The sequence below is a fragment of the Mytilus californianus genome, unplaced genomic scaffold, assembly GCF_021869535.1.
Source record: "Mytilus californianus isolate M0D057914Y unplaced genomic scaffold, xbMytCali1.0.p SCAF_3, whole genome shotgun sequence".
In the NCBI taxonomy this organism is placed as follows: domain Eukaryota; kingdom Metazoa; phylum Mollusca; class Bivalvia; order Mytilida; family Mytilidae; genus Mytilus; species Mytilus californianus.
Window position 1 is genome coordinate 33,518,949 of NW_026262679.1, and position 25,927 is coordinate 33,544,875.

The window sequence follows — 25,927 nt, forward strand, 5'->3', positions numbered from 1 at the left end:
CTTAAAGGCTATCTTAAATTTACTACAAAATTAGATTTCATTCAAACTAAAAAGTGTCTACACTACCATAATGAAACACTTACTAACAAGATAAATGTAATATCTATAAACTAAAAATTATCTCCATGACATAACCAGTTAGAAATACTGTTTATCAAGAAATTTTCTTGCTTGTCTAATTTTTTCAGTAGACATTTTATAACGTAAGTCACCTTAGGCTGATATCTAACTGTTCATTTAAATGCATTAGGTAAGGCCATCAATACTAACCACACACACAAAAAAAGATTTAACTATGCCTAAACCTTGAACAAAAGCTGATGTGAAAATGACTTGATATACGGCATAAACTAACAGAAATAACATCTCAAATCTGATCAGATTGCAAAACTAAAAGTAACAAAATATTCATCATAAAATCAAAAGATCTATATAAAACTAACAGTAAAATCTAAACTAAATGATAACTAAAATCTAACTGCAAATACATGTAAAAGATCACAACAAATTAAAGCTAAGCATATGTATAAAACTAAACTAGACTAATAAAAAGGCTCACAAATATATCATGTCCCCAAAAGTGGATTGAATGGCTAAAAAACTACATTAAAGTGATTGTGAGCAGTGAAGGGTAAAGATAGCATTCATTTTGCAGTGGGAACTAAATTTTATAAATTGCATTGTATTAAGCATTGGAATGCAATAAATTGAATTGGTTCAACTACAATTATGGACAATGGTAGATAACTCCAATTCTAAATACTACTTTCAAAATGAAATCATTAATATTTTATTGATTGATTGATTGATTGGCAATGAATGCCACTTTCAGCACTATTGGCTATTTCGTGGCAGTCATTATTTATTGGTGAAGGAAGCCTGAGTGTCAGGAAAAAAAACCATGACCTTTTGGGCAGGAAAACTGACAATCCTAGTCAATAAAGATTGGAGTCGAATGCACCTGCCACATGCAGGGTACGAACTCTCAACCTCAGTGTTGACGTATTGATAATTTAAGAACAGATACTATATTCATGCACCATGCACAACTTCTTTTATTTTCTTGACAAGTATGATTTTACAAATATACATCATTTTGTAACATGACAATCTGAGTGTATATACTTCATTGATAGATTTCTTGAAATGTTCATGGATAGGATGAATAGAATGTTGTGATCAATGTGCTATGTTTTGTTTATCTCAAAAGTAGTGATAAAGTTTGGAAAATTGACAACTGTTAAGGTTCCACTACATTACATGTAACAGTATTTGTCTATACCAATTTTAAGCAAATTAAGTCGTTTCGCAGGCCTACAGATTTTCTTGAAAATTTAGTGTTCACCTCAAGAACCGGTTTGGCCACAGCATAACAATTTCAAGTTTATTTACAATTTACACAGTGTGTATATGTTGAGTATGTTTAAATGAACATATGTTCTCATAGTTTAGGACTTTACTCATTATAGGTTGAAAAATACAGGCAAAGTTTAGATGTTTATGAAGTGTCCTATATTTTGACTTGAGTGGAACCTTAAACAGTCAGCCACACAAAGGTTTTGATTGCATGAATGCAATCTTTACACCTGCCCCCACCCCCCCCCCCCCCAAAAAAAAAAAAGGCACAATATCTTTACATGCATCAAATAGCTCTAAGATATAGCTCAGTATCAAACCACACAATTTCTGTGGCATTGTCTTAGACTGCAAATTCACATTTCAAAAAGAATGCACATGTTGAAATGTCTCAACTCCTTTACTACATGTACTAAAAACAATTCAATTTTATGTCAAAAGTATCACAAAAAATTAACATTTATCAATCATTTATGAAAGCTTTAAAAATTCTGAATTTAATAGCCAAATATCCCATGTATAGCTGAAAACAAAGTTTTCATGAAATTTTACAAGTCCCATCCCTATGACTTACTAGCTATTACCTCATCCAAGATTATAAATAGATAAGTGTCTCACATATAGTCTTGCTTTTGTCACATCCCTATGGAAATTCGTTATATATAACATAGAGGGTGGGATGAAACTGGGCATTATTTTAAATTGTTGAGAAGATGAATTTTAAAACAAAGTTTCCACTTTCACTATACGATAAAGTTAACACACTTATATACACAATTCAACTTTTATTTTAGTGTAGTATATATATAATCCTGATTGTCCCACCCTCTTTTTCAAATATAATGGATTTCCTTAGAGGTGGGGCAAAACCAGGATTGTATATAAGAATCTTATCTATATTATATCCCAGTTTCGTCCCACCCTCTATGTTAAATATAAAGACTTTCCATTGAGGTGGGGCGAAACCAGGATTATTTATCAGACACGTTAATATCTATATCTTATCCCGGTTTCTTACCACCCCTATTGGAAATCATTTTATTCAATATAGACAGTGGGATGAAACTGGGGTTCTATATAAAACATTTTTAATATTCGATCCTTTCAAAGAAATAAATGCAATTGCTTTATTTCAATACATAATCATATGGCCCTGAAATCTGAAAAAATTTAACTGCGACAATGTTGGTAGAATTTTATGAAAACATATGATAAAGTGTCTTATTTTTTCATATTAAAAAGATTTTTACCAACTTTCATTAGTGATGTATTTGAGACATAATAAATGTAGATGAAATTTTGTTAAAACCTGATTTGTTGCAAAATTTTCAACAGTTTTCTGAAAATTTAACAGTGGTGCCATCCCTCGCGCACAAATATTTTTGCTGAAATATTCTTCATGTACCATGTTCTTTACATTTCAACCAAAATTTCAATAGGCGAGGCGTAGTGCCACATATCAAGAAGGTTGAATAGGGGATAGATTTCTGGAAAAATAGACGAAAATTAAATCTATTCCTATTTCAGGCTAATCAATTTATAAATATACAGCAAATATACAATTTCTCTTATTTGACAAAAATGATGTATTTAGAAAAACATACACAATAGATTTACTCACCCAATTCAAGTTTTAAAAAATACATATCTACAGGGCCATTTATTTGGGTTTTTGGCTCCACTCCTTTCATTAACCACGTAATAATGAACCATTCCTAGAGGACATCAATGGTGGGGCAAAACTGATATATCATTGGTCACATTTCAATACCATCCCACATGGGGCCAAAACCATGATTATGCAGACAATTCTATCATATATGTAAAATACATCAAAATTAAGTCTGAAAGTTTTAGACAAACTGTATTATTTCAATTTTTTGAGTGCTTCATCATAAAGTTACTTTAAGGACTGTGTGATACTCTGATAATTGAATGTGCTTGCTCATGCTTTTGTAAACATTTAAAAGTCTTTAGTTTTACAAGGACTTTAGGAATCAAATAAATGTATTAATGTGTTGAAAACCAAAAAAGGTCTACAATTTGGTTGTTACTATGTTATAAAAATAAGAATGTAAGAAAAATGCTTCAACAATAAAAAAGCAAACTTAGCATATCACCATGACCCATATTTTTTATTATATTTTTGAAAAGAGCATTGAAAAATCTTCATTTTGGCAAAGTATAAAAAAATTCTATCTGAGGAAATATATACCGATGATCCACCTTAACATTTCAACAAATGTTTACGCAATCAAGCATGTTAATAAGGTCTTTATGAATTCAAAATTAATCCATAATAGATTTGTCCAATCAGATATTTTAGAATTCCTCATTCAACCTTCTACAAAATCTGGTCTTTCTGCTGAATTCAAAGGTCAGATCATTGATGATGCGTAGCTTGAACCTAGATTTTGCATCATCTACACTGTCAGCATATCTTTCACATTCCTGTAGAGCATCTTTTAATCTTCCTATAAATCTTTCATACTTAGAGCTGGAAGTCGGCATGTTACGTACTTCATCATAAAACTTTTTCTTGTAATGTTCAATAAGGGTGTCGCCAAACCATGTTTTCATATTTCTTTGTCCAACTTCAGATTGTTTTAGAACAGACAGAAATTCCATCATTAGATCATAACTTAAGATGAACACCTTTTTCAAAATTTTCAACAGGTTTGAAAATTTGGGTGTTGCAATCACATCATCTGTGAGAGAGGCTGTAATAAGTCTAAAGAAATGTGTGAAGTATCTTTGTTCTGCAACACTTGGTTTGTACTCGACTTTATATCTGCATTTTTCTTCACAAGCTTCCAAAGCCATCATTAAAAAACTCACACTAATTTCACAAGAGAAAATATCATCTTCCTCCACCTGCTGAGCATGCTTGCTCATTTTCATCAAAGACACTTGAGAATAATTTTTCTTGTTACTTGAAACAATATCCAAGACATCAGACAGTACTCTTTGAAATGGAAAGAACAGCTTCACCAGTTTGGCACTATAATACTCTTCCTGTATACAATCTTTGCCTAAACATGTAAGGACTAGTTCTCTAATTCCAGATTTTTGCCAAACAAGATCTCCAGCTTGTTTTGCAGTTTTCAATAACTCTGTCATCTTTTGAAAGTTGAAGAACCTACAAACTTTGAACCATATTTCTAACAAGTAAAACATCACAGATGCTGTTGCTCCAGGTGATGACATCAGTAATACACATAAGGCTTTATGTATTTTGGCAACACTATTTTCATCAGTAGGTGGAACCCATTCTTCACTTATAAATCTGACAATCAATCTGGTAAGAAGTAATCTATTGTCAGTGTTTATCACTGGGTATTCAAATCTTTCTACTTGGTCCATGAAGAAATACAGGGCAGTTTTTATAAAGTCCTTGTCCTGGACAATATCAAGATGTAACATAAACTACAAATAAAAAAAATTCTTTTACTACTTGTATATATATGTTTACATATTTATATAAAATACTACAATGCTAGATGCACAAAATATTTAGTACATGCCTTTAGGATGTTTTATATCTCTACATCTATAGATGCTACATACAATATCCTAATTTAATACAAACAGTTTTCAATCAAAGAAAATATTAATATGCTAAATATGCTTACAGTAAATAAAACATAGCCAAAGCAACATTTGTTTTTGCAAAATTTAACCTATTGGGAAAATTAAACCAAAATAATGTAAATAATAATAAATCACAATTTTGGTTGTTGCCTATTTCCACTCCTTTAACCTTTGAAACCATAATTCTGTCAGAATGACAAATACAGACAGAGAATTCAATAAGAAATCAGCAGATTTTTTTTTACTTTCTTCATATCTATTTTCAAGTTAGTTCATCTCCTTAAACCTGTGAATGATATGAAGTTAGTACCTTTCAATTAAAATGGTAATAGGTAAAGCAAATCTATTTAATACATTTTCTATGTACCTCGTGAAAAAAACATTTTACTGTGCTTATCCTAATGGCTTTGCTTAAATATTTTACCAAATAGCAGTATGAATTCATCTCTACAAACTGATCAACAGGTAAAACTGTTGAGGTCATAGCTAGTGAAAGGTTGTTAGTATGAAGCAAGTGCAGTGTAATAAAGAATCTGAGATACAGACTTGACCACAAAACATGAACCTTGATCATGTTTCATGAAATGAGGTCAAGATCAGATGAAACCTGTCTGACAAACATGAAGACCTTGCAAGGATCCCATATACAAATATCTTTATCATTTTACTCATAACAACTGAGAAACACATGCAACCCAAAACTTGTAGTTTTTTTAGAATTTGCTGAAAATAAGGTCAAGAAGAATGGACATATGACAGACAGAATCTTTGCAAGATAAGGCATCTGAATATTAGGTTTGAAGTGGTCTGACTGTTAGACAATGACCTCTAGTGATAAGTAATTAGTATCAGAAAACGAATTCTGCCTCTAACAATCATTTCAAAGACTATACCAGTAATTTTGAATTGGATATATAATTGTTAAAGGGAAATTATGCATATATATACTTGAATATATAACACCCTTTAGTTGATTGAAAATTCCAGGTTTTTTCGCAGGATTTTTACCATTTAGATGAATTTTAAGGGAATTTCCAGACCTTGAACAACTGAAATAAAATGTAAGGCTTTTTAATATTTTCTAGATACCGGTAGCATGAGAACCAATATGCACATTATCTCTGTAGTAAGAATACCTTTTCTGCAAGCTTTACATGAAATTCACTATTCTCTGTAGGAAATAATGGCTTCATCAGTCTTTCATACTCTTGCAGTGGTGAACCTGAAAAATTAAATATAAATTTAAAAAAAAAAAGAAAATGCTCTCTAACTTTTAAGGGCTATTCTGTTAAAATGGATATGGGGTGAACATAAAATGGATATGGGGTGAACATAAAATTGATATGGAGTGAACATAAAATGAACCTACAACCATAAGGCCAGAGTTGTTTAATTTGTTGGATTACACATTTGTTTGCCTTGTCTCATATTAAAATGGATGATCATTCTTCTAACGACCTATGATTCAGGAAATCTTCTATTGTGTGGTCATCTTTAATTTTATTTAACTGTCTTTTACATTTGGATGGGTCTATGTCATCTATGATGATGACATACATTGCATGTTTGAAACAGATGATTCAAAATGTTTAAGAAATAAAATATTATGGAATTTTGACAAAAAAAGCATGAAGTACTGTTTACATAGATTTCATTCCATAAAATTATTTGCTTATTGAATACAACATTTCAAATCAGCTGGTGAGTTTTTAGTCTTAGATACATGATCTTTTTTATTAAATGTTATTGGCTTTGAACTAGCTGGAAGTAACTGTGAGTACTCTCAGATCTGTACTTAGTCTTTTTTGTTGTCACGGATGAGGGATGGATATGTACCCTGCCACGTCCTGTCTGTGTTTTTGTTTAATGTTTTTCTTTGTATGGATCTTATGAGTAAGGCCTTTTTCAACTGATTTTTATAAATTGTTCTTTTGTTGTGCTGTTACACCATTATTCCAGGTTAGGGTGTGAGTTGAGCTCTTACAAACATGTTTAACCCAGCCACATTCTTTATTTGCCTGTCCCAAGTAATTTTTTCATGTCGGGCCTTTTATATGGGACTATACAGTATGGATTTTTCTCATTGTTGAAGGCCATATGGTTGCCTATAATTGCTTACATTCACTTTATTTGAACTTTGGTGGATAGTTGTCTCATTGGCAATCATACCACATCTCCTTATTTTTCTATTGAAATTATTTCTGTTGTATATGTATGAAATAACAAATCATTTGAGGACAAAAGCTACTATGCAAGTATTTTTTTATCTATATTTCAGGATAAATGTATTTTTTAGGGTTTGCGTGAATAAAAGAAACTTCAATTTCATTCAATTTCATAAGGCCAACCTGTAAACAATTAATTAAAAACCCTTGCCTAAATCACCTACAACCAATGTCCAAAAGTAAAAACCCTTGCCTAAATCACCTACAACCAATGTCCAAAAGTAAAAACCCTTGCCTAAATCACCTACAACCAATGTCCAAAAGTAAAAACCCTTGCCTAAAACACCTACAACCAATGTCCAAGAGTAAAAACCTTTGCCTAAATCACCACAACCAGTGTCCAAAAGTAAAAACCCTTGTCTAAATCACCTACAACCAATGTCCAAAAGTAAAAACCCTTGCCTAAATCACCTACAACCAATGTCCAAATTAATCAAAGTGCTGGATAGCACCTGTGGAAAGTTTGCAATGGTAGATGTGTATTATTTCAAATAGGTTGTAGATATGTATTATTTCAAATAGGTTGTAGATGTGTATTATTTCAAATATGTATTTAATCACATTTTTTTTTCCGAAACCCTTCTCTCATCAGCAATTATCAAAAAAAAATTTTTTCATAAGTTTGTCAAAATTTTGATAATTTCTATTGCAACCTTAAACTGTAGATTTAAAATAATCAAACAATAATACAGAAAGCTCTGTTAATTTCTTTTTGTGCCCATCTCATGTAAAGGGCCTGTGATTTTAGTATTTTTTTTTTACTAAGGTCCTTCATATTTGTTTTTAGTAAATTGTATTATTACTAATTAAGCAGTTAGTTTTCTTGTTTGAATTATTCCACATTTTTTATATCAGGGCCTTTTATAGCTTACTATATGGTATGAGTTTTTCTCATTGTTGACGACTGTATGGTGACCTATAATTGTTTGTAAATCTTTCTCCTTTGAACTCTTTTGAATAGCTGGTTCATTTGCAAAAATTACCACATCTCTTAATTTAAATAAGACTTAAATCAATACAACTGTAATGAAAGTCAATTTATATGAAAGGCTTCAATCAACAATGGCAATATGTAGACAGGAATAAAAAGTTAATATACACTAGATTCGTAGAGGTACTTTATTTTATAACCATGTAATACATTTTAGTTGCTGCTGTGAAATTCAGCATTGAGGCAATGACAATTTGAGATTTTTGGTTTTCAGCCATTCATTTGATATTATCTTTGCCTCTGTGTTGAGTTGACACATTGTTAACAAGAAATAACTGTTACAGGATGCGGTTATAAAGTCTCCCATAATTCGTCATTCCCATGGTCGCCTAACATTGGGCAAAGTCCAGTACAATTTGGTTTGGTCTAGTAAAGTGATTTGCAAAAGTGACGCCTAGGGATTGACCCTGTATGTCATTCAAATCTTCTTGAAATGACAAACAGGAATATATATGGTTTAGGGGTGGGGATCTCGACCGTTTACAAGTTCTCAAAAAAAGAGGGTGTGTGATCCCCAGGGGACTCGCCCTTTATTTCATTTGATTTGGTTTTTTTTTTGTCCCATACAAGAATATATATGGTTTAGGGGTGGGGATCTCGACCGTTTACAAGTTCTCAAACAGGAGGGGTTGGGAGTGACCCCAGGGGACTCGACTTTTATTTCGTTTGATTTGTTTTATTGTCCCATACAATAAAATTGAGAATGGAAATGGGGAATGTGTCAAAGAGACAACAACCCGACAATAGAGCAGACAACAGCCGAAGGCCACCAATGGGTCTTCAATGCAGCGAGAAACTCCTGCACCCGGAGGCGTCCTTCAGCTGGCCCCAAAACAAATATGTATACTAGTTCAGTGATAATGGACGTCATACTAAACTCCAAGTTATACACAAGAAACTAAAATTAAAAATGATACAAGACTAACAAAGGCCAGAGGCTCCTGACTTGGGACAGGCGCAAAAATGTGGCGGGGTTAAACATGTTTTTTGAGATCTCAACCCTCCCCTATACCTCTAGCCAATGTAGAAAAAACAAACGTACAACAGTACGCACAGTAAACTCAGTTTAAGAGAAGTCTGAGTCCGATGTCAGAATAGGAAACACAAGAAAATAAACAAAATGACAATAATACATAAATAACAACAGACTACTAGCAGTTACTGACATGCCAGCTCCAGACCTCAATTAAACTGATTGAAAGATTATGTCTTCATCATATGAATATCAGGCACAATCCCTCCTGTTAGGAGTTTAGTATTATACCATCATAAAATATATGAGAAGAACATAACCCGTGTCATGCCAACAACTGGTTTTAGAATAAATATGTTTAATTCCGATGCAAAGACCCTATAAGTGAATCAATATTAAAGCCAAAATATGCAATCTTTAATGACCTGACAACAGTATCGTAACTATATCCTTCTTAATAAGTCTGTTTAAAGGTTTTGTTAGCTTTTGAGGTGAATACTGACATTTTTGTGCTTTGTAAAGAATATTACCATAAAAGATTGGATGTGAAATACCCGAACGTATAAGATGTCTGCATGTTGAGTTATATTTACGAATGATGTCCTTATACCGATGATAAAATTTAATAAATGTTTTGACTAGTTTATGATATCGAAAACCCTGGTGTAATAATTTTTCAGTAATACATAAATTTCTCTCGCTAAAATCTAATACGTTGTTACATACACGAGCGAATCGTACAAGTTGAGATATATAAACACCATAAGATGGTGACAAGGGAACGTCACCATCTAAAAATGGATAATTAACGATAGGAAATGAAAAATCATCTCTTTTATCATAAATTTTTGTATTAAGCTTCCAGTTAATGATATAGATATCAAGATCGAGGAAAGGACAGTGGTCATTGTTAGTATTAGCTTTATTTAAAGTAAGTTCAACAGGATAAATTTCTTTAGTATACATACTGAAGTCGTCATTATTGAGAGCCAATATATCATCCAAATATCTAAAAGTATTGTTAAATTTTTGTATCATGTTGTTTCGATGGGTCTTTGCTGATTTTAGTCATAAATTGTAACTCATAACAATACAAAAACAGGTCCGCAATAAGTGGTGCACAGTTAGTCCCCATTGGAATTCCGATAACTTGACAATATACGGAATCTCCAAAGCGAACAAAAATGTTATCAAGTAAAAATTCAAGGGCAGATATAGTATCAAAGCATGTCCAATTGACATAGCTCTTTTGTTTGTTGCTACTAAAAAATGACCTAAAAGAGTTTGAACATATGTATTCGTATTCCGACTTTTTAAATGCCCTTTAATTAGGTGTGTTAATTTTTTCTTAATAAGAATATGAGGCAAAGTGGTATATAGGGTAGAAAAATCAAAACTTTGAACAGATTCAAAATCACCAATATATGCATGCAATTTATCAAGTACTTCCAACGAGTTTTTGACACTCCAAAAGTAGTTAATTCCACTATTTTCAAAGGCCTTATTTGAATATAGTGGAATTAAGAATATATATGGTTTTGGGGTGGGGATCTCGACTGTTTACAAGTTTTCAAAAAGAAAGGGGGTTGGGGTGACCCCCAGGGACTTTCCCTATATTTCATTTGATTTGTTTTATTGTCCCATACAAAAATATATATGGTTTAGGGGTGGGGACCTCGACTGTTTACAAGTTCTCAAACAGAAGGGGGTGGGGGTGACCCCAGTGACTCCCCCAATATTTCATTTGATTTGTTTTATTGTCCAATACAAGAATATATATGATTTAAGGGTGGAGATCTCAACCGTTTACAAGATAAAAGCACATTCTCAAATTAAAGGGGAGTGGGGGTGAACCCCAGGGACTAACCCTTATTTGATTTGATTTGTTTTATTGTTTTGTGATCATTACTGAAGACCGTGTGTGTCTATCACTTACTGTTTTCAAGTTATAGTCATTTGAAAATTTAAAAAAATAAAATCCCACAGGGTGTATATATATATAGTAATTATAGTCTGATTTTATGAATCCGATTATGTTATAGGCCGAGTTTGTTATGGGCCGAGATATGAGGATACTTTCGATACACTTGGGCTTTAACGTCTTTAATAAACATTTGTAAATATCGTAAATGGCACCGGAAAATGTTCATTCATGGTACACAGTATTCATTTTCTCTTCAATCGGAGGACGGGAGGAGACCCCTGACACCGGGATTATTGTACTCCTGTCGGGAGGTTCACATATATGGATTAAACGCATGTCTGAGGAATCCCGTAGGAAAACATACAGGTAACATAAACATACAAAATGGCTGACAGTTCAAAATATGAATAATTTATAGAGGTCACACCTAATACCATTTACAAATGTAAAAATTGAAAAGATTACCATATTCTTAACAATAAGAATTCTTTAATTTCATGAATAAATGTAAAAAAAAAACCCACACCTCAGAATAAATCAGGCCCTCTTAATTTTCAATGAATTAAACGTAGAAACTGCTGCCTCGTGTTGATGTTACTGATTTTATCTTCCGCAGGTCAGATCCGCAAAGTAGTGTTTGTGATACCCATTTTCAAAATGAAGTTGGATTAATTTGAATTTGTCGGTGAACATTCAGTCCATTTTTATTCAAGCTGTAAGCTTAACAAAATAGAAGTAACTCAAAATTTCAAAAGCATCTTCTTATAATTAGTATTCAAACACTAGTACTACATTATCTAGGAGTAGAACACACATCCTTTAGTAAGATAGTCTGTCCAACTTCCGGTTTGAGGTCGATGCCATTTGCCTAAATCACTTATAACCAATGTCCAAAAGTAAAAACCCTTGCCTAAATCACCTACAACCAATGTCTAAAGTAAAAGCCCTTGCCTAATCACCACGACCAATGTCCAAAAGCAAAAACCTTTGCCTAAATCACCTACAACCAATGTCCTAAAGTAAAAACCTTTGCCTAAATCACCTACAACCAATGTCCTAAAGTAAAAACCTTTGCCTAAATCACCACGACCAATGTCCAAAAGTAAAAACCCTTGCCTGAATCACCTACAACCAATGTCCAAAAGTAAAAACCTTTGCCTAAATCACCACGACCAACGTCCAAAAATAAAAATTTCCTTCCTACCTTACTTTCATTGTATTTGTAATGGAACAATTCTTTCTGCCTTTAAGCACATTATGAGAATCAGTGGTTGAGAGGTCTAAGTATATCATATCCAGTCATAACTAATCTGTCAACACTGAGGTTTTGAGACCAAATCCTGTTGCAGGAAGATGGGTTCGACTTAGATCTAAATTTACTAAAATCAACAGTTTTCCTGTAGCAGGTCAGAAAGGGACAAAGTTGCACATTTTTTGTGTAAGACATAATTGGTGTTTTAATTTTCCAAAAAATTTCATCCAAGACTCTGCCATTAGGAACCAGTTTTCATTATTTTTTTCATTTTAAACTCTTACTGAAAAGAATTGAAAAAAAAGATTTAGCCATAATTTTTCTGCTACTTAACAGTTACTCCTAATGTATTGCAATGCTCTATAGTTTGTTGATGATCAATTATAAACCTTCTTGATATATAACTTTGATAAAGTCAGTGTACTTATATCAATTAACCAAAATGTCTATGATTTCTTCTAACTTACTGCTAAACTTTATGAATGTGGATCCTGATAAAGGAATATGGGAATCGGTCAAGGCCTTGAGGCAAAGGTCAGCTTGGGTTCTTGATGGTAAATCTCCACTAGTCACAAGGAATGCTGCAAGACTCAGTGGTATACAGGAGGTCTTCAAAAGTAAGTTTGCATTCATGTTGGCCACTGCCCTAAAAATTGGCACCTCTTCAACTTTTGGCAAGCATCTTGTTGTCAGCTGGTATTTAAGGGAATTCCAACTATCTCCAAGGTTCAAGCCAGAAACATTGGCCAGTTCATAGGCTCGGAAAGCACCATTTAAGATAATGGATTGATAAACAATCGTCCATGTTTCTATACGGTCAAGAACTCTGACAGACACATAAAGCAAACAGTACATAAGCTGTTCCTGTAATGATAGTTTGTTTACAATTAAACATTTCAATCTTTCAAACGATAATGCATTAATCTTCCCTCTATTTCAATTTGGAAAAGGCTTAAATTCAGGGCCTTTTATAGCTGACTATGTGGTATGTGTTTTGCTCATTGTTGAAGTTCATTTGGTAACCTATAGATGTTAACTTCTATGTCAATATGTCTCTGGTGGAGAGTTGTCTTATTTGCAATCATACCACATCTTATTTTCATATTAATAAAACAATACCCCAAAATGCTGAAACATCAAGATCTACAATAACACAATAGTAATTCTCAAATCTCAACATGATGCATATACTTTGTTACAAAGTTTTTGAATTATATATTTTCATAAAAGGGATAAAACAAGTACTTTGAAATTCATTTTCTTGCAGTCAATTAAGTATTCATTAGCAATTCAAATTATTGATTGAGAGTCATAATAACTTCTGTGTGTGTAATGTATAGAATCATGTGGAATAGAATGTGTAAAGTACATAGGTTTTTATTCCAAATTCAAATTGCCAGGCAGAGGTGCAGCTAATTTCACAATAATTTTTTTTCACTTAACATTTACATGAAAATATTGTAATTGGCTTGTGAAGATAGTTTCTTGAAATGCTTTCAAATTTACCCTAAAATGGTATATGTTGAAACTTAATTCTATACCTTTGACAGCATTTCCTCATTTGCCTGAGTATCTGATAACCTGGGTCTCTTTGCTGCTGGTTCGCTGTCATCATCTTCTTTATCTACAGTGAAATAAAAGTACTAGATTTATATCTATTTTATAGAATTAAAAATTAAAGAACCTTAGTGAGCTAGCTCACATACCCCACGTCCCCACATTGTCACTGGAGAAATGAAATAACTGTAAGAAAAAAAAATTGTATAAGAAGAAAATTGAATCATAATTTCCTGTCGATATGCACATCTACATAGTATGTCCTTATTATCTACAAAGTTTCATGAAATTCTGTTGTGTGGTTTCAGAGGAGTTGCGATGACAAACTGTTGCAGAGGTATATTGAAGCAAATAAGTTCAAAGGGGCGTAACTCCTAAAAAAAAAATTGAATCATAATTTCCTGTCGATATGCACATCTACATAGTATGTCCTTATTATCTACAAAATTTCATGAAATTCTGTTGTGTGGTTTCAGAGGAGTTGCGATGACAAACTGTTGCAGAGGTATATTGAAGCAAATAAGTTCAAAGGGGCGTAACTCCTAGAAAAAAAATTGAATCGTAATTTCCTGTCGATATGCACATCTACGTAGTATGTCCTTATTATCTGAAAAGGTTTCATGAAATTCTGTTGTGTGGTTAGAGAGGAGTTGAGATGACAAAAGGTTGCAGTAGTATATTGGGCAAATAAGTTCAAAGGGGCGTAACTCCTGGAAAAAAAATTGAATCGTAATTTCCTGTCGATATGCATAACTACATAGTATGTCCTTATTATCTACAAAGTTTCATGAAATTTTGTTGTGTGGTTTCAGAGGAGTTGAGATGACAAACTGTTGCAGTAGTATATTAAAATAAATAAGTTCAAAGGGGCGTAACTCCTAGAAAAAAATTTGAATCCTAATTTCCTGTCGATATGCACAACTACATAGTATGTCCTTATTATCTACAAAGTTTCATGAAATTTTGTTGTGTGGTTTCAGAGGAGTTGAGATGACAAACTGTTGCAGTAGTACATTAAAGTAAATAAGTTCAAAGGGGCGTAACTCCTAGAAAAAAAATTGAATTGTAATTTCCTGTCGATATGCACAACTACATAGTATGTCCTTATTATCTAAATAGGTTTCGTGAAATTCTGTTGTGTGGTTTGAGAGGAGTTACGATGACAAGAAACAGGACTGACTGACGGACGGACGGGTCAAAAACATTATACCCTACGCTATTATTTTAAGATTAAAAGTGGTTCAGTTAATTCATACACACATGAGAAAGTTCAATAGAACGATTTTTGTAGAGTCTTTAATCCCCAAATATTTTGTTGAAAGATGACAAAATCTGCTAGATTTCAACTATATTTAGGAATAAGAAACATAGATTCAGGGTTCAACAAGTTAAATATTCATATCTGAATAGGGCATTTGTCATAAAAAAAAATAATGTTAGAAGATCTTTTTTATTGACACATGTGTCATACCTGCCAACCTCTGAAACCTTCAAAGAGGGAGATCTCCCCCCTCAGCTATGACAGGAGGGTTGGCAGGTATGCATGTGTTAAATGTTTCGGTTCTTTAAACATATGTTAATTGGCTTTTTATCATAGAATTTGGGTGAAAATCAAAACTTGTGCTCATTTTGAAAAGAAAACCAAGATGATTTAGGGGAATAATTCTCGAACGGTAAATGTCAAAACTATCAAGATCAAAAAAAGATGTTTTTCATGGTCCATGACATTGTGTTCATATTTAAAAGATTTAGTCAATTGGTAATATATCATTTTCACCTTGTAAAGGAAAATTAAACAAACTTTTAATGTAACTCAGGCGCATAACCCTCTCGCCAGGAAATATCTAAAACACCAAAAAAGGAATTATCTTGTAATTCTATGGACAGTATGGTCAATAACATTGTTTTTAGATTTCAAAAAGATTTGCCAAGCTGTCCTATAATTATCATGGGAAAGCCAAATGTGACATATATACCCATCATCTAAGAGACTAGGGACTGTTGTATAATAAAAGTTTCAAACTTTACCCTCTATCTGTAAATCAGCAATTTGTGTTCCAGTTTTCTGGTCTTGCTCTCTTCTTTTCACTGCAGCTTGTCTCTTGATTCTATACATTTTGTCCACAAGCAAATGAAAATATTCTTCCTGTAATATATTATTAATGTAAATTCCAAAACATTTTAATAAAATATTTCATCAATTGAAATGTCTAAGTGTATGTATTCAAATCTACTTGCAGAAGACTGTCAGGGAAAGACACAGCATTATCATTTATGAACAGGTGCCCTTTATCAAGAGATTCATGGAAATCATGTAATCATTGTAATAAATCTCCTGTATTTTGCATCATATTTTAAATTGCTCCAAGAAGCTTAAATCATTTGGTTAAAATATTTTTTTATAATTCATATTTTCTAAAATATACCATTACTCCCTCTAAATCTGATTAATTTCAAAACAATCATTCTAGAACTGTTCACTAAGCTGGACTCATACCTGCCACATCCTGGATTGATGTTTGAGCTTGCTAGTGGCTAGGGTATTAATGAAGTTGATAATACAAGTTTGAACTATTTACTATTGTTTTATTTGAAGTGTTCTCAGATGTGTACATCTGATATACAATAACTTGCATATTTTCATATCCAGATCAAACAATATAAATAAGCTTAATGAACTATCTTTGAGGAGTTGTGATTACAAAGAAGCTGGACAGGGCCAAATTATTTCTAGTTCAATGGGACATTACACTGGAAAAACTAAACTATCTTATTAACATGCACATCTGTATAATTGGATCTATGAATGTACTAAATTTTATGTATATATGCTAAAGCATAAAGGTGGACTTGAGATAACAAGGTATATACTGTTATCTTACCTCCTATACATTTCTAGGAATATGATTGGTTAAAAGCAACCATGTGGAGACCGTTTATATCTCATATTAGGTTAGTAGGTGGGGCTTATTTCAATACATGGTTAGTAGTGGTGTCACATCCCTTTATAAAAACAACACGGTGTTGAGGAAATATCTGAAAGGTTTCTAGACGAAGATATTGATGATGAACGATTGAAATAAATTCATAAAACACATTTAAAGCTAACAAGTTGTTATTGCTGGCATTTGTTTTTGTATAGACAAATGGAAGCAGGTTCTTAATACTAAGTATTGAACACTTAATCACTTTGATAGGCCACTAGTCTAAATACCACAGGTTAAGATAGTACGTAAGATAAATTCGTTACACAGTGTGCTAGTGACCTAATACAATATATATCCAGCTTCCCTCTCACCCCATATGGAATTTACTGACCCCATTTATATTGTATTAGGTCACTAGCACACTATGTAACTAATAATATGTGCTAGACTGGGACAAAATCTTATTAGCCCAGAGAAATGTTTATGGGAAAACCCAATGGATTAGAGCAGCCTACCCATATGTTCTTCTGTATTGTATATTAAGATCTAATATCATAACAAGTTTTATACCAAGATATAATTACAAATGAAGGAAGAGTTGCAATGACAAGGTCTGTGCTTAATAGAACCAACATTTCTATCTTGAAAGGGGCATCTCTTAAAATAAACTGATAACTGGCCTGTATATAATTTTGATAGTAAAATGCAATGTTGATATGAAAGATGGCAATACAGTCGACTCTCATTATCTCGAAGTCAGTCGGACCAGAGAATAGTTTCAAGATACCCGTAGTTCGACTCAAACGAAAACCGGAAATTTGACAGACCAAGGGACACAACTCTTGTTTAGCTTGGTAATGCTAAAATAAATCCAGATGAATATGGGAAGGGGATCAATATTCTGGTCTCAGATCGATGTATTTGTATTTTATGGTCTTTAATTATTATAATAACATTGTTTTTACTTAATATTTAATTATGTTTTTGAACAGTTAGAATTTTTCCATGTGGCTTTTATCCGAAACAGTAATTTCCTATCCATCTTCGCTGTATTTAAGTCATTTAAAGTTGACAAAATTGTTTTTTCTCGGATACAAGAGATTTTAGAAAATTTGGATTTCTTTTCATTTTCTTTTATCTCAATCTTTCTTTTCAATAGAAAATACAAAAAGATTAAAGAAGCGGATTGAGTAGTTTTAGGTGATCACCAACGGAAGTCTAATCCCCACTTTATACGCATCCAAGCTCATTAGTGTGAATCGCGATTAATTGTTTTTGTAAACATTTTAAATAATTTTTCATAATTAATTATCATGTCATAAATCAATACAGTGGTCATTGACCGGAAATTTATTTACACATGTATTGTCAGATTAACTCTTCAATCCCGGAGGTCATGTTTTGACATGTGTATTAGTTTGAGATATATAATAAATTAACCTTGGGACCGTAAATTTAGTTCCACTCAACCGAAATTTCGACTCATCAGGAGTCGAAATACATATATTTATATTGAACAAAGTTCGGGACCAAGAGAAAACTTTGACTAATCAGAAATTTCAAGTCAACCAAGTTCGAGACAACACTAGTTATCCTTACTTTAACATATAAATTATGCTAAACATCCATAGTCAATCAACCATGACTGAAGGTCAGGTCAAAGTAATCTCTGGAAATGATATATGCCAATGCTAATAAAACTGCATACAAAATGTATTTGACGTATCATAAGTGGTTCCCCATAAACTGACCTTATCACAAGCTTTAACATGTAAACTTTGCAAAACATCCAAAGCCGATGAATAATAGTGATTATAATTATATGTTTTGAGTTAATATAAAAATTTACTGGAAAAGCTTTCCATTGTCTGATAGTCTGATAGTCAGTACATCAGTATGCATTCAAGACGACAGATGACAAAGCCAAACGATTTCAAAATAAGTTTGTTCAAATGAAACAATAAGTTTGCATGGAAAGTGTCTAGATTTATGGGCACTATAAATATCATCACTGTAAAAATTCAGCTGTGATATTTATAGTGCCCATAAATCTAGACACTTTCCATGCAAACTTATTGTTTCATTTGAACAAACTTATTCGTAAACATTATCAATTTCTCACCATAGTAAGATTTTTAAAAACTGTTTTTATCTGAACCAATAATGCTTTAGTTTTGATAAATTAAAATTTACTCAATCATGTATTGCTTAATAGATATGAAACATTATGGTCCTTCATCCTGTTTACACTTTAACTTATATTTTGGCATTGCACAATATTTTGCTTTTCTCAAGACTTTTTTATATGACAGTCTTTATACTAAATCCTTTGAATGTGTACTGATCAATACTGCATCCTGGGAGAAAATAATTTATTCATTCTTTGTAATTGGCTTTGAATTAACATTCAGTAACTGCCAGTATTTTTAGATCAGTGCTGTGTTTTTTGTTTTATGTTAGTAGTTTTTTGTGCTTCTTACCAAACTGTTGAGGTATGTTATTTCAAACTAATGTTTACAGTTTGTTCTTATGTTGTGCTGTTACACCACAGTCATAGGTTATGGGAGTTTTAAGCCCTCAGAATAATATTTCCCAAGTCAGGAGCCAGTATATCAGTTGTTAATACAGAACTTCCCAATTAACATATCATAAATATTCTGTTCATTTATGCTCATTAAAAAATTTTGCCCATATATCATACCTTAGTGTCAGCTTTGTCAAACAATTGCTGTTCCATTCTCGTGCTAAAAGCCACAACTGTCATGAATTTTGTTCTATTTTCATTAGTCTTTGGCAGCAGTGCTTCAACACTGTAAATTAACAAGAAATTTCATTTAAATATAGTTCAACTGAAAAAGAGGGTTTTGAACTAGTCAATAGTAAAATTCCTTTTCTACATTTATTATGGTCAAGGTAAATGGAATGACTATACACTGCCAACTATACACAAATCTGCAATATAATATATCATGAAAAGTATTTTAGATTCAGTGGGAATAGCCAATAAAAGCCGTTATGAACACAATTAAACTGTAGAAATGTGACTAGTAATTTTGTTGATCAAAATTATTTTGCTTTACATTTACTGATTACTAAAATAAAAGAACCTTACTTTGTAGCAAGTTTAGATACCCCCAAAATCAAACATAAACTGTTAACACAGAGATATGTCTTGCCTTTTTGTACTTTTGATAATGCAAATGTTGAAATTAAAATCGCAATACTTTAACATGTAAGTCATGCAAATATTCAAAGTCAATGAACCATGACTGAAGGTACATGGCAGAACAATCTCCATGGAAATAAGATGTGCCAATGCTAATACAACTGCATACCAAATACCATAGACTTATCATAAGTCATTCCTTTTCAACAAACCTAAACACAAACATTGACTTGTAAACATTTAAAAGTTTCCAAGTCAATGAACCATGATGAGGGGTGAGGTTATATAATCTCCATGGAAACGAGACTTGCAAATGCCAATAAATTTGCATACCAAATATCATTGACTTAACATTAGCGGTTCATCTTAAACTGATCTAATCACAAACTAATACATGTAAACTAAGCAAAAGTTTCAAAGTCAATAGACCATGACTGAGGGGGCAGGACCAAATATTCTCCATGGAAATGAGATGTGCTAATGCTTATACAATTGCATACAAATTAACATTGACCTACCACTAATGGTTCCCCTTGAACTGACCGAATCACAAACTAAAACATGTAAACTAAGCAAAAGTTTCAAAGTCAATAGACCATGACTGAGGGTGCATGGACAAATAATCTCCATGGAAATGAGATGTGCCAATACTTATACAACTGCATACCAAATATCATTGACCAACCACCTTAAACTAGACCTAATCACAAACTAATACATTGTTGATGCCGACGCCGGAAACAGCATACCTGTCTCGCTTTCTGACTCCGTCAAGGCGAGACAAAAAACAGATGTGGCCCTGTGCTGGGACAGAACCAAGAACAGGATTTTGATAAAATAAAAAAAAAGCTGCACCATGAGCGCATGATACGCCTATCACTTTTTCAAAGCATAAAGTTCCATAACTCCTCAATCTCATCAGAAATTTATAAAAAACTAAAGGGAGGTTAATTTAACAGATATAAAAACCAGTCACCAAAGTTTCAGGAAAACTGCTCAAAGCATTTTTGTGTTATTGTCTGAAAACTGGAAAATCACCCTTGTTTAATGAATAATAAAAACCTTCTGTCACATCACCATACAAATACTTCAATTTTTCTATGCCATATATGCCCTTAACACATTTCTTCCTTCGATATGAATCTGGCAAGTGATTGATACATTATTAAGGCAACATGAAAAAGAAAAAAATTGAAATTGTAAAAGTTCCTATCCCACTGAAATGTTTTTTTCTTCAAAATAATACTCATATAAAAATTGTGTAAGGAAAAAACCAACACTCATTCTGATTAGAAAGGAGTATGCAAAGAAAAGTAGGCGTCAAGAAAGTGATGATAGAGGAAAAGACAGCAAATATAACACCCAATGCAAAATATTATTGGTCTGTTACAATACATGACAACAATATTATTTCATAAGTGATTCATTTAAAGTGAGGAGTTTACCTAGCTGTGCAAGATATATAAATTCACAGCCACGTCCAGTCAGAATGGTGTTAAATCCAATGCCTCATGTGGAGAGAATGCCACACTCTCTATGTTACAGAACCCATGTAACAACTCTTTGAGTGGTCCATAGGTGGTCTGTTGCAATGTTAAATTTCTGTCACTTTCCGACATACCACTGTTTTCCAGTTCAAAACTTATTGCCCTTTGTCCTGATCAACCCCTATTACAGAACCTACCTATTGTATTTGTTAACTTGTTCTCACCCTGAAGTTGCATGAAATTTTTGACACAGGATATAAAACAAAAAAACAATATTTAATCAATCAAACACTTTATAACAGTAATTTGCTGCTTCAGAATCCTGTGGCCAATTCAGGTGGGGTTAAGCAGGCCTTATGCCAAGACTGGTAAAAAAAAATTTAACTTGCTATGTACAGCACTATTTCTAACAGTACAGACACTTATGCCCTCCCCTTTCCTTAATCCCTGGATCTGCCCCTGGAATCTGAAAGATTGTTGGTAATTTATTGCAAGTACAAAAAAAAATAAAATAAGAATTTAAACACAAGTGAACCAACGCATTGTTTGTTGCATAAATTAAAAAATATTACCCAGAATGCTTTAGATTCTGAATCAGCAAATTGTATATAGGTCTTACAATTTATTGACTAGGTGATTTCTGAAGTCCAAAGATGTTTTCTCTTTCCAACCTTTTCCTTGAACTATTCTCTTCTTCCCATTACCATTTGCTACTCTTGTTGAAGTTGCAATGCTTTTATTGAGATCTTTTGTAAAAAAAAAATTAATATCAATATTAACACATTGTTTATATTGATATATATTTATGTACATATCTGTTATACAATCTGTGTATGCCTATATGTAAATAAACAAATATAACATCATGAAACTTGAACTTATTTTCAAAAAAAAAAAATTAAATGCACTGATATATTGTCCAATAGAAAGCAACTAAATTTTTACTTGTAAGAAGTAATAATTTGGACATTTAATATTAACGGCTTTTTAAAATCATGCTTATTAATGATATTAAATTTTTTTTCCTTGATTACTGACAAAGTCTATAACCAAACTGTTCATAATTGTTGTTGAATAAGTGTCTTTAAAAAATAAATTCCTTTGATTAAAAGCTAAAAAAACCAAAATGTTTTACTTAATTCTATTATTTTTTTGCAACACAAGGTATAGCATGCTTACTCGAAGCTTGATACCAAATTTCAGGAAGCTCTGCTTAGTAGTTCCTTAAAAAAAATGTGACAAAAAATGTCATATAATGGAAGGCAGTTAAACTTCCGTTTCAGTAGGGATACAATAAATCATATTATTATACCTTACATATATTTCGAACAATTCTATTGGGTAAAACGTTATCATGTGACATGGAATAATTCAGTTAATTTTCATTCAATTGCAAGGAAGAACGAATAACCCTAAAAATTTACACCAGCGTTGAATAACCCTATTATTCACCGGTGAATAACCTTTTTAGTTTGTTGATTTGTACTCATGAAAATGACGTCACAGACGTAAATAAACAAAATGGCAACGTTCAAGTTACAGGAAGCCCATTGATCGAGAGAAGAGGAAATAAGGCTTTTGACGTGCATCTTGTGCCGATGATATCTCTAATAACAGTCCTTTTCAGGGCCATCAATATTTTACAAAAAGAATCTACCTTTGTTGTACATACGAGAATTCTAAGGCACAAATTACATGTATTTTTGAACGTCAACTTGTGTTTGTTACTGACTCAAGTAAGGGTAAGTGCTTTTACAATGATTCAAAATGCCCTTCCACTGTTAGTTCGGTATAATAAAACAATTGTGGCCCCTTAGAAGCGATGAATATCCAAAATTGTCAACCCTTAAAAGATTTCACTTCGGGCTGTGCCCTCAGTGAAATAACCTTCTCGTGTTGACAATTTTGGATATTCACCTTTTCAATGGGCCATAATTGTATATAAAATTGGTCAAAGCGACCTACTAATGACATTTTTTAATGTCATAGTTGGCAAATTTGCATTGACATTATGAGTGTGGTCACTATATTATAATTACTTTGTTACCTTCATACTCAGAATGGATATCAGATCCAATCCCTTCAAGTCCAAGAACTGTATATGCTGCATTGAATGTATCATCATAATGAAGCATGAACTTTGTAATCCTCTCTGTAGCTAAAATGCAAATGCACAAAAAAAAAAATCAAACCAAAACTAAGCACTACAATAGTAATAGCAACATGTATCACCTGAAAATCTTTCTGTGTGTTGAGAAATCTGCATTTTTAAATGCAGGCATTACTGAAAAAGAGAATTTTATAATCATCATTAAAAAAAAAAAAAAAAAATCATTATGGTGGAAATACTTAACCTGTTATGAATTGATTGGTTGATTGATTGATTGGTGTTTTACGCCACTTCCAGCACTATTGTGATATTTTGTGGCAGTCAGTTTTTATTGGTGGAGGAAGCCCTGAGTGCCCAGAGAGAACCACCAACCTTCTTTATCAATTGAATCTTTCCCTTTATATCGCAAACTGTACCAAAAATATCTTTCCTGTTTTGTTACAACTCAAATTTCTATAGGCTCTAAATTAATTCAATTTTGTTTTCAGAATACTTAGAGAGAAAATACCATACTAAGCCAGTATCATGAAGAAATCATTCTGGCAAGAAATGATCAACTGGTGTCATCTAAAATATTCTAATACTAAGTCTCATCAGCTAGACTGGTTTCATACAAAGGTCTTACTAGATGGGATCAATTTCATGTCTTTTTAGTCACCCATCCCTCCGTTAGTGATATAAAATTATTTAATATATTTTGGTGGTTTACTGAATGAAATATAACACAAATCAAAGTCATCAAGAGAAAAAAAAATTTAAAATTGTAAACATTATTTATATAAGGATAAAACTTAACTAGGGGCTCTAAAGAGCCTGTGTCGCTCACCTTGGTCAATGTGCATATCAATCAAAGGACACTCTCCAACATAGTAGACGAGAATAGACTCTATTTTGTTGATCTTGTATTACTAATCTTTTAGTCTGTTTAGTTTCTCTCTATCTTCTTTAGTTTTTGCTCAAAACACAAAAGAGGGTAAAAAAAAATGAAGAGTGACAGTCTACTAACTATATTGGCAAAATTTGACTTTTTAATAGATCTTGCCTTGCTGATCATTTTTGTGATTTAAAGTGTTTATTTATCTATTTTAAGTTAAATCATATAAGGCATAACGAAAAAAATGTTTCTCTCTAAATATCATAGTTTTCATGATAATAGGCAAAAATAAAAAAAAAATAGTAAAATTTGTCAATTTTCATAAATTGACTATAAAGGGCAATTACTCCTCAAGGAGTCAATTGACCATTTTGGTCATGTTGACTTATTTGTAGATCTTACTTTGCTGAACATTATTGCTGTTTACAATTTATCTCTATCTATAATAGTATTCAAGATAATAACCAAAAACTGCAAAATTTCCATAAAATTACCAATTCAGGGGCAGCAACCCAACTACGGGTTGTCTGCTTTGTCTGAAAATTTCAGGGCAGATAGATCTTGACCTGATGAACAATTTTACTCCCATATCAGATTTGCTCTTAATGCTTTGGTTTCAGAGATATAAGCCAAAATCTACATTTTACCCCTATGTTCTATTTTTAGCCATGGCGGCCATCTTGGTTGGTGGGCCAGATCATCGGACACATTTTTTAAACTAGATACCCTAATGATGATTGTGGCCAAGTTTGGTTATATTTGACCCAGTAATTTCAGAGGAGAAGATTTTTGTAAAAGTTAACGGATGACAACGACAGACAACGAATGCCAAGTGATGAGAAAAGCTCACTTGGCCCATAGGGCCAGGTGAGCTAAAAATCAAGATAAAACACAGTATCATACATTAATAAGTTGATAACTTACTGATAGAAGTTTTAAAGAAAAAATGATCACTGAATCTGATTGAACATAGGCGACAAGTTCCTGGATTATCACACAGATGTTTTGTGTCTGAATTTTCTTGAACCAAATTCTCAAAATGAGTACAGTAGCCACAATCTTCTGATGAACATTGCTTTTCCAACACACATTTAATGAAATGATCATTATAATTCTGGTCCTTTGATAAAGCAGCAGTTTTCATTGCAGTGCATACTACACATCCGGTTTCTCTACATAAGTTGTGACAGTGCAGCCCTTTGACCAATTCACAGGTTTCACAACTCTTATGACCAGATCTTTCATTCCTTTTTTTAATACTTTCTTTTAAAGGACGACACAAGCCACAATCTGTGTTAATGCAGCTGTTCCAGTGTTCCAACAAGAGCTTACTTGGAAAACAATCCTTATCTGTAAGAAAGTAAAAAGAAATGATTGAAATCGACAGGATCATTAGAGTATGACAATAACATCTTAACCACTGACAACAGGAGAGTTTACATACAGTAGCTAGTGTCTGGTTTTGGGTTTTTTTGGGCTTCGGTGGGACAGCTA

At 32.5% G+C, this 25,927-nt stretch overlaps 1 protein-coding gene and 1 long non-coding RNA gene across 2 annotated transcripts; both read right to left on the minus strand.

The window, feature by feature from the left end:
• Window positions 1-3,492: 3,492 nt before the first annotated feature.
• On the minus strand, window positions 3,493-13,931 carry LOC127734388 (uncharacterized). Its single transcript, XM_052244228.1, has 4 exons — window positions 13,854-13,931; window positions 12,780-13,176; window positions 6,084-6,169; window positions 3,493-4,782 (listed from the first exon to the last, which is right to left on the minus strand). Exons 1-4 carry the CDS (start codon window positions 13,863-13,865, stop codon window positions 3,679-3,681), a joined length of 1,599 nt encoding a protein of 532 aa, XP_052100188.1. The 5' UTR covers window positions 13,866-13,931; the 3' UTR covers window positions 3,493-3,678.
• A 5,571-nt stretch (window positions 13,932-19,502) lies between these two features.
• LOC127734414 (uncharacterized) lies at window positions 19,503-23,601 on the minus strand. The gene is made up of 3 exons (XR_007997546.1): window positions 23,497-23,601; window positions 22,069-22,195; window positions 19,503-19,606 (listed from the first exon to the last, which is right to left on the minus strand). It is a non-coding gene; the product is annotated as an uncharacterized LOC127734414 (long non-coding RNA).
• Between the last annotated feature and the right edge of the window lie 2,326 nt (window positions 23,602-25,927).

Excerpts from the sequence above, each read along its gene's own strand:
- LOC127734388 (XM_052244228.1), bottom strand. Across the intron at positions 6,170-12,779 it reads CACATTCATAAAGTTTAGCA|GTTCACCACTGCAAGAGTAT; the intron begins GTAAGTTAGAAG and ends TTAATTTTTCAG. Across the intron at positions 4,783-6,083 it reads ATGTAAAGCTTGCAGAAAAG|TTTATGTTACATCTTGATAT; the intron begins GTATTCTTACTA and ends TTTTATTTGTAG.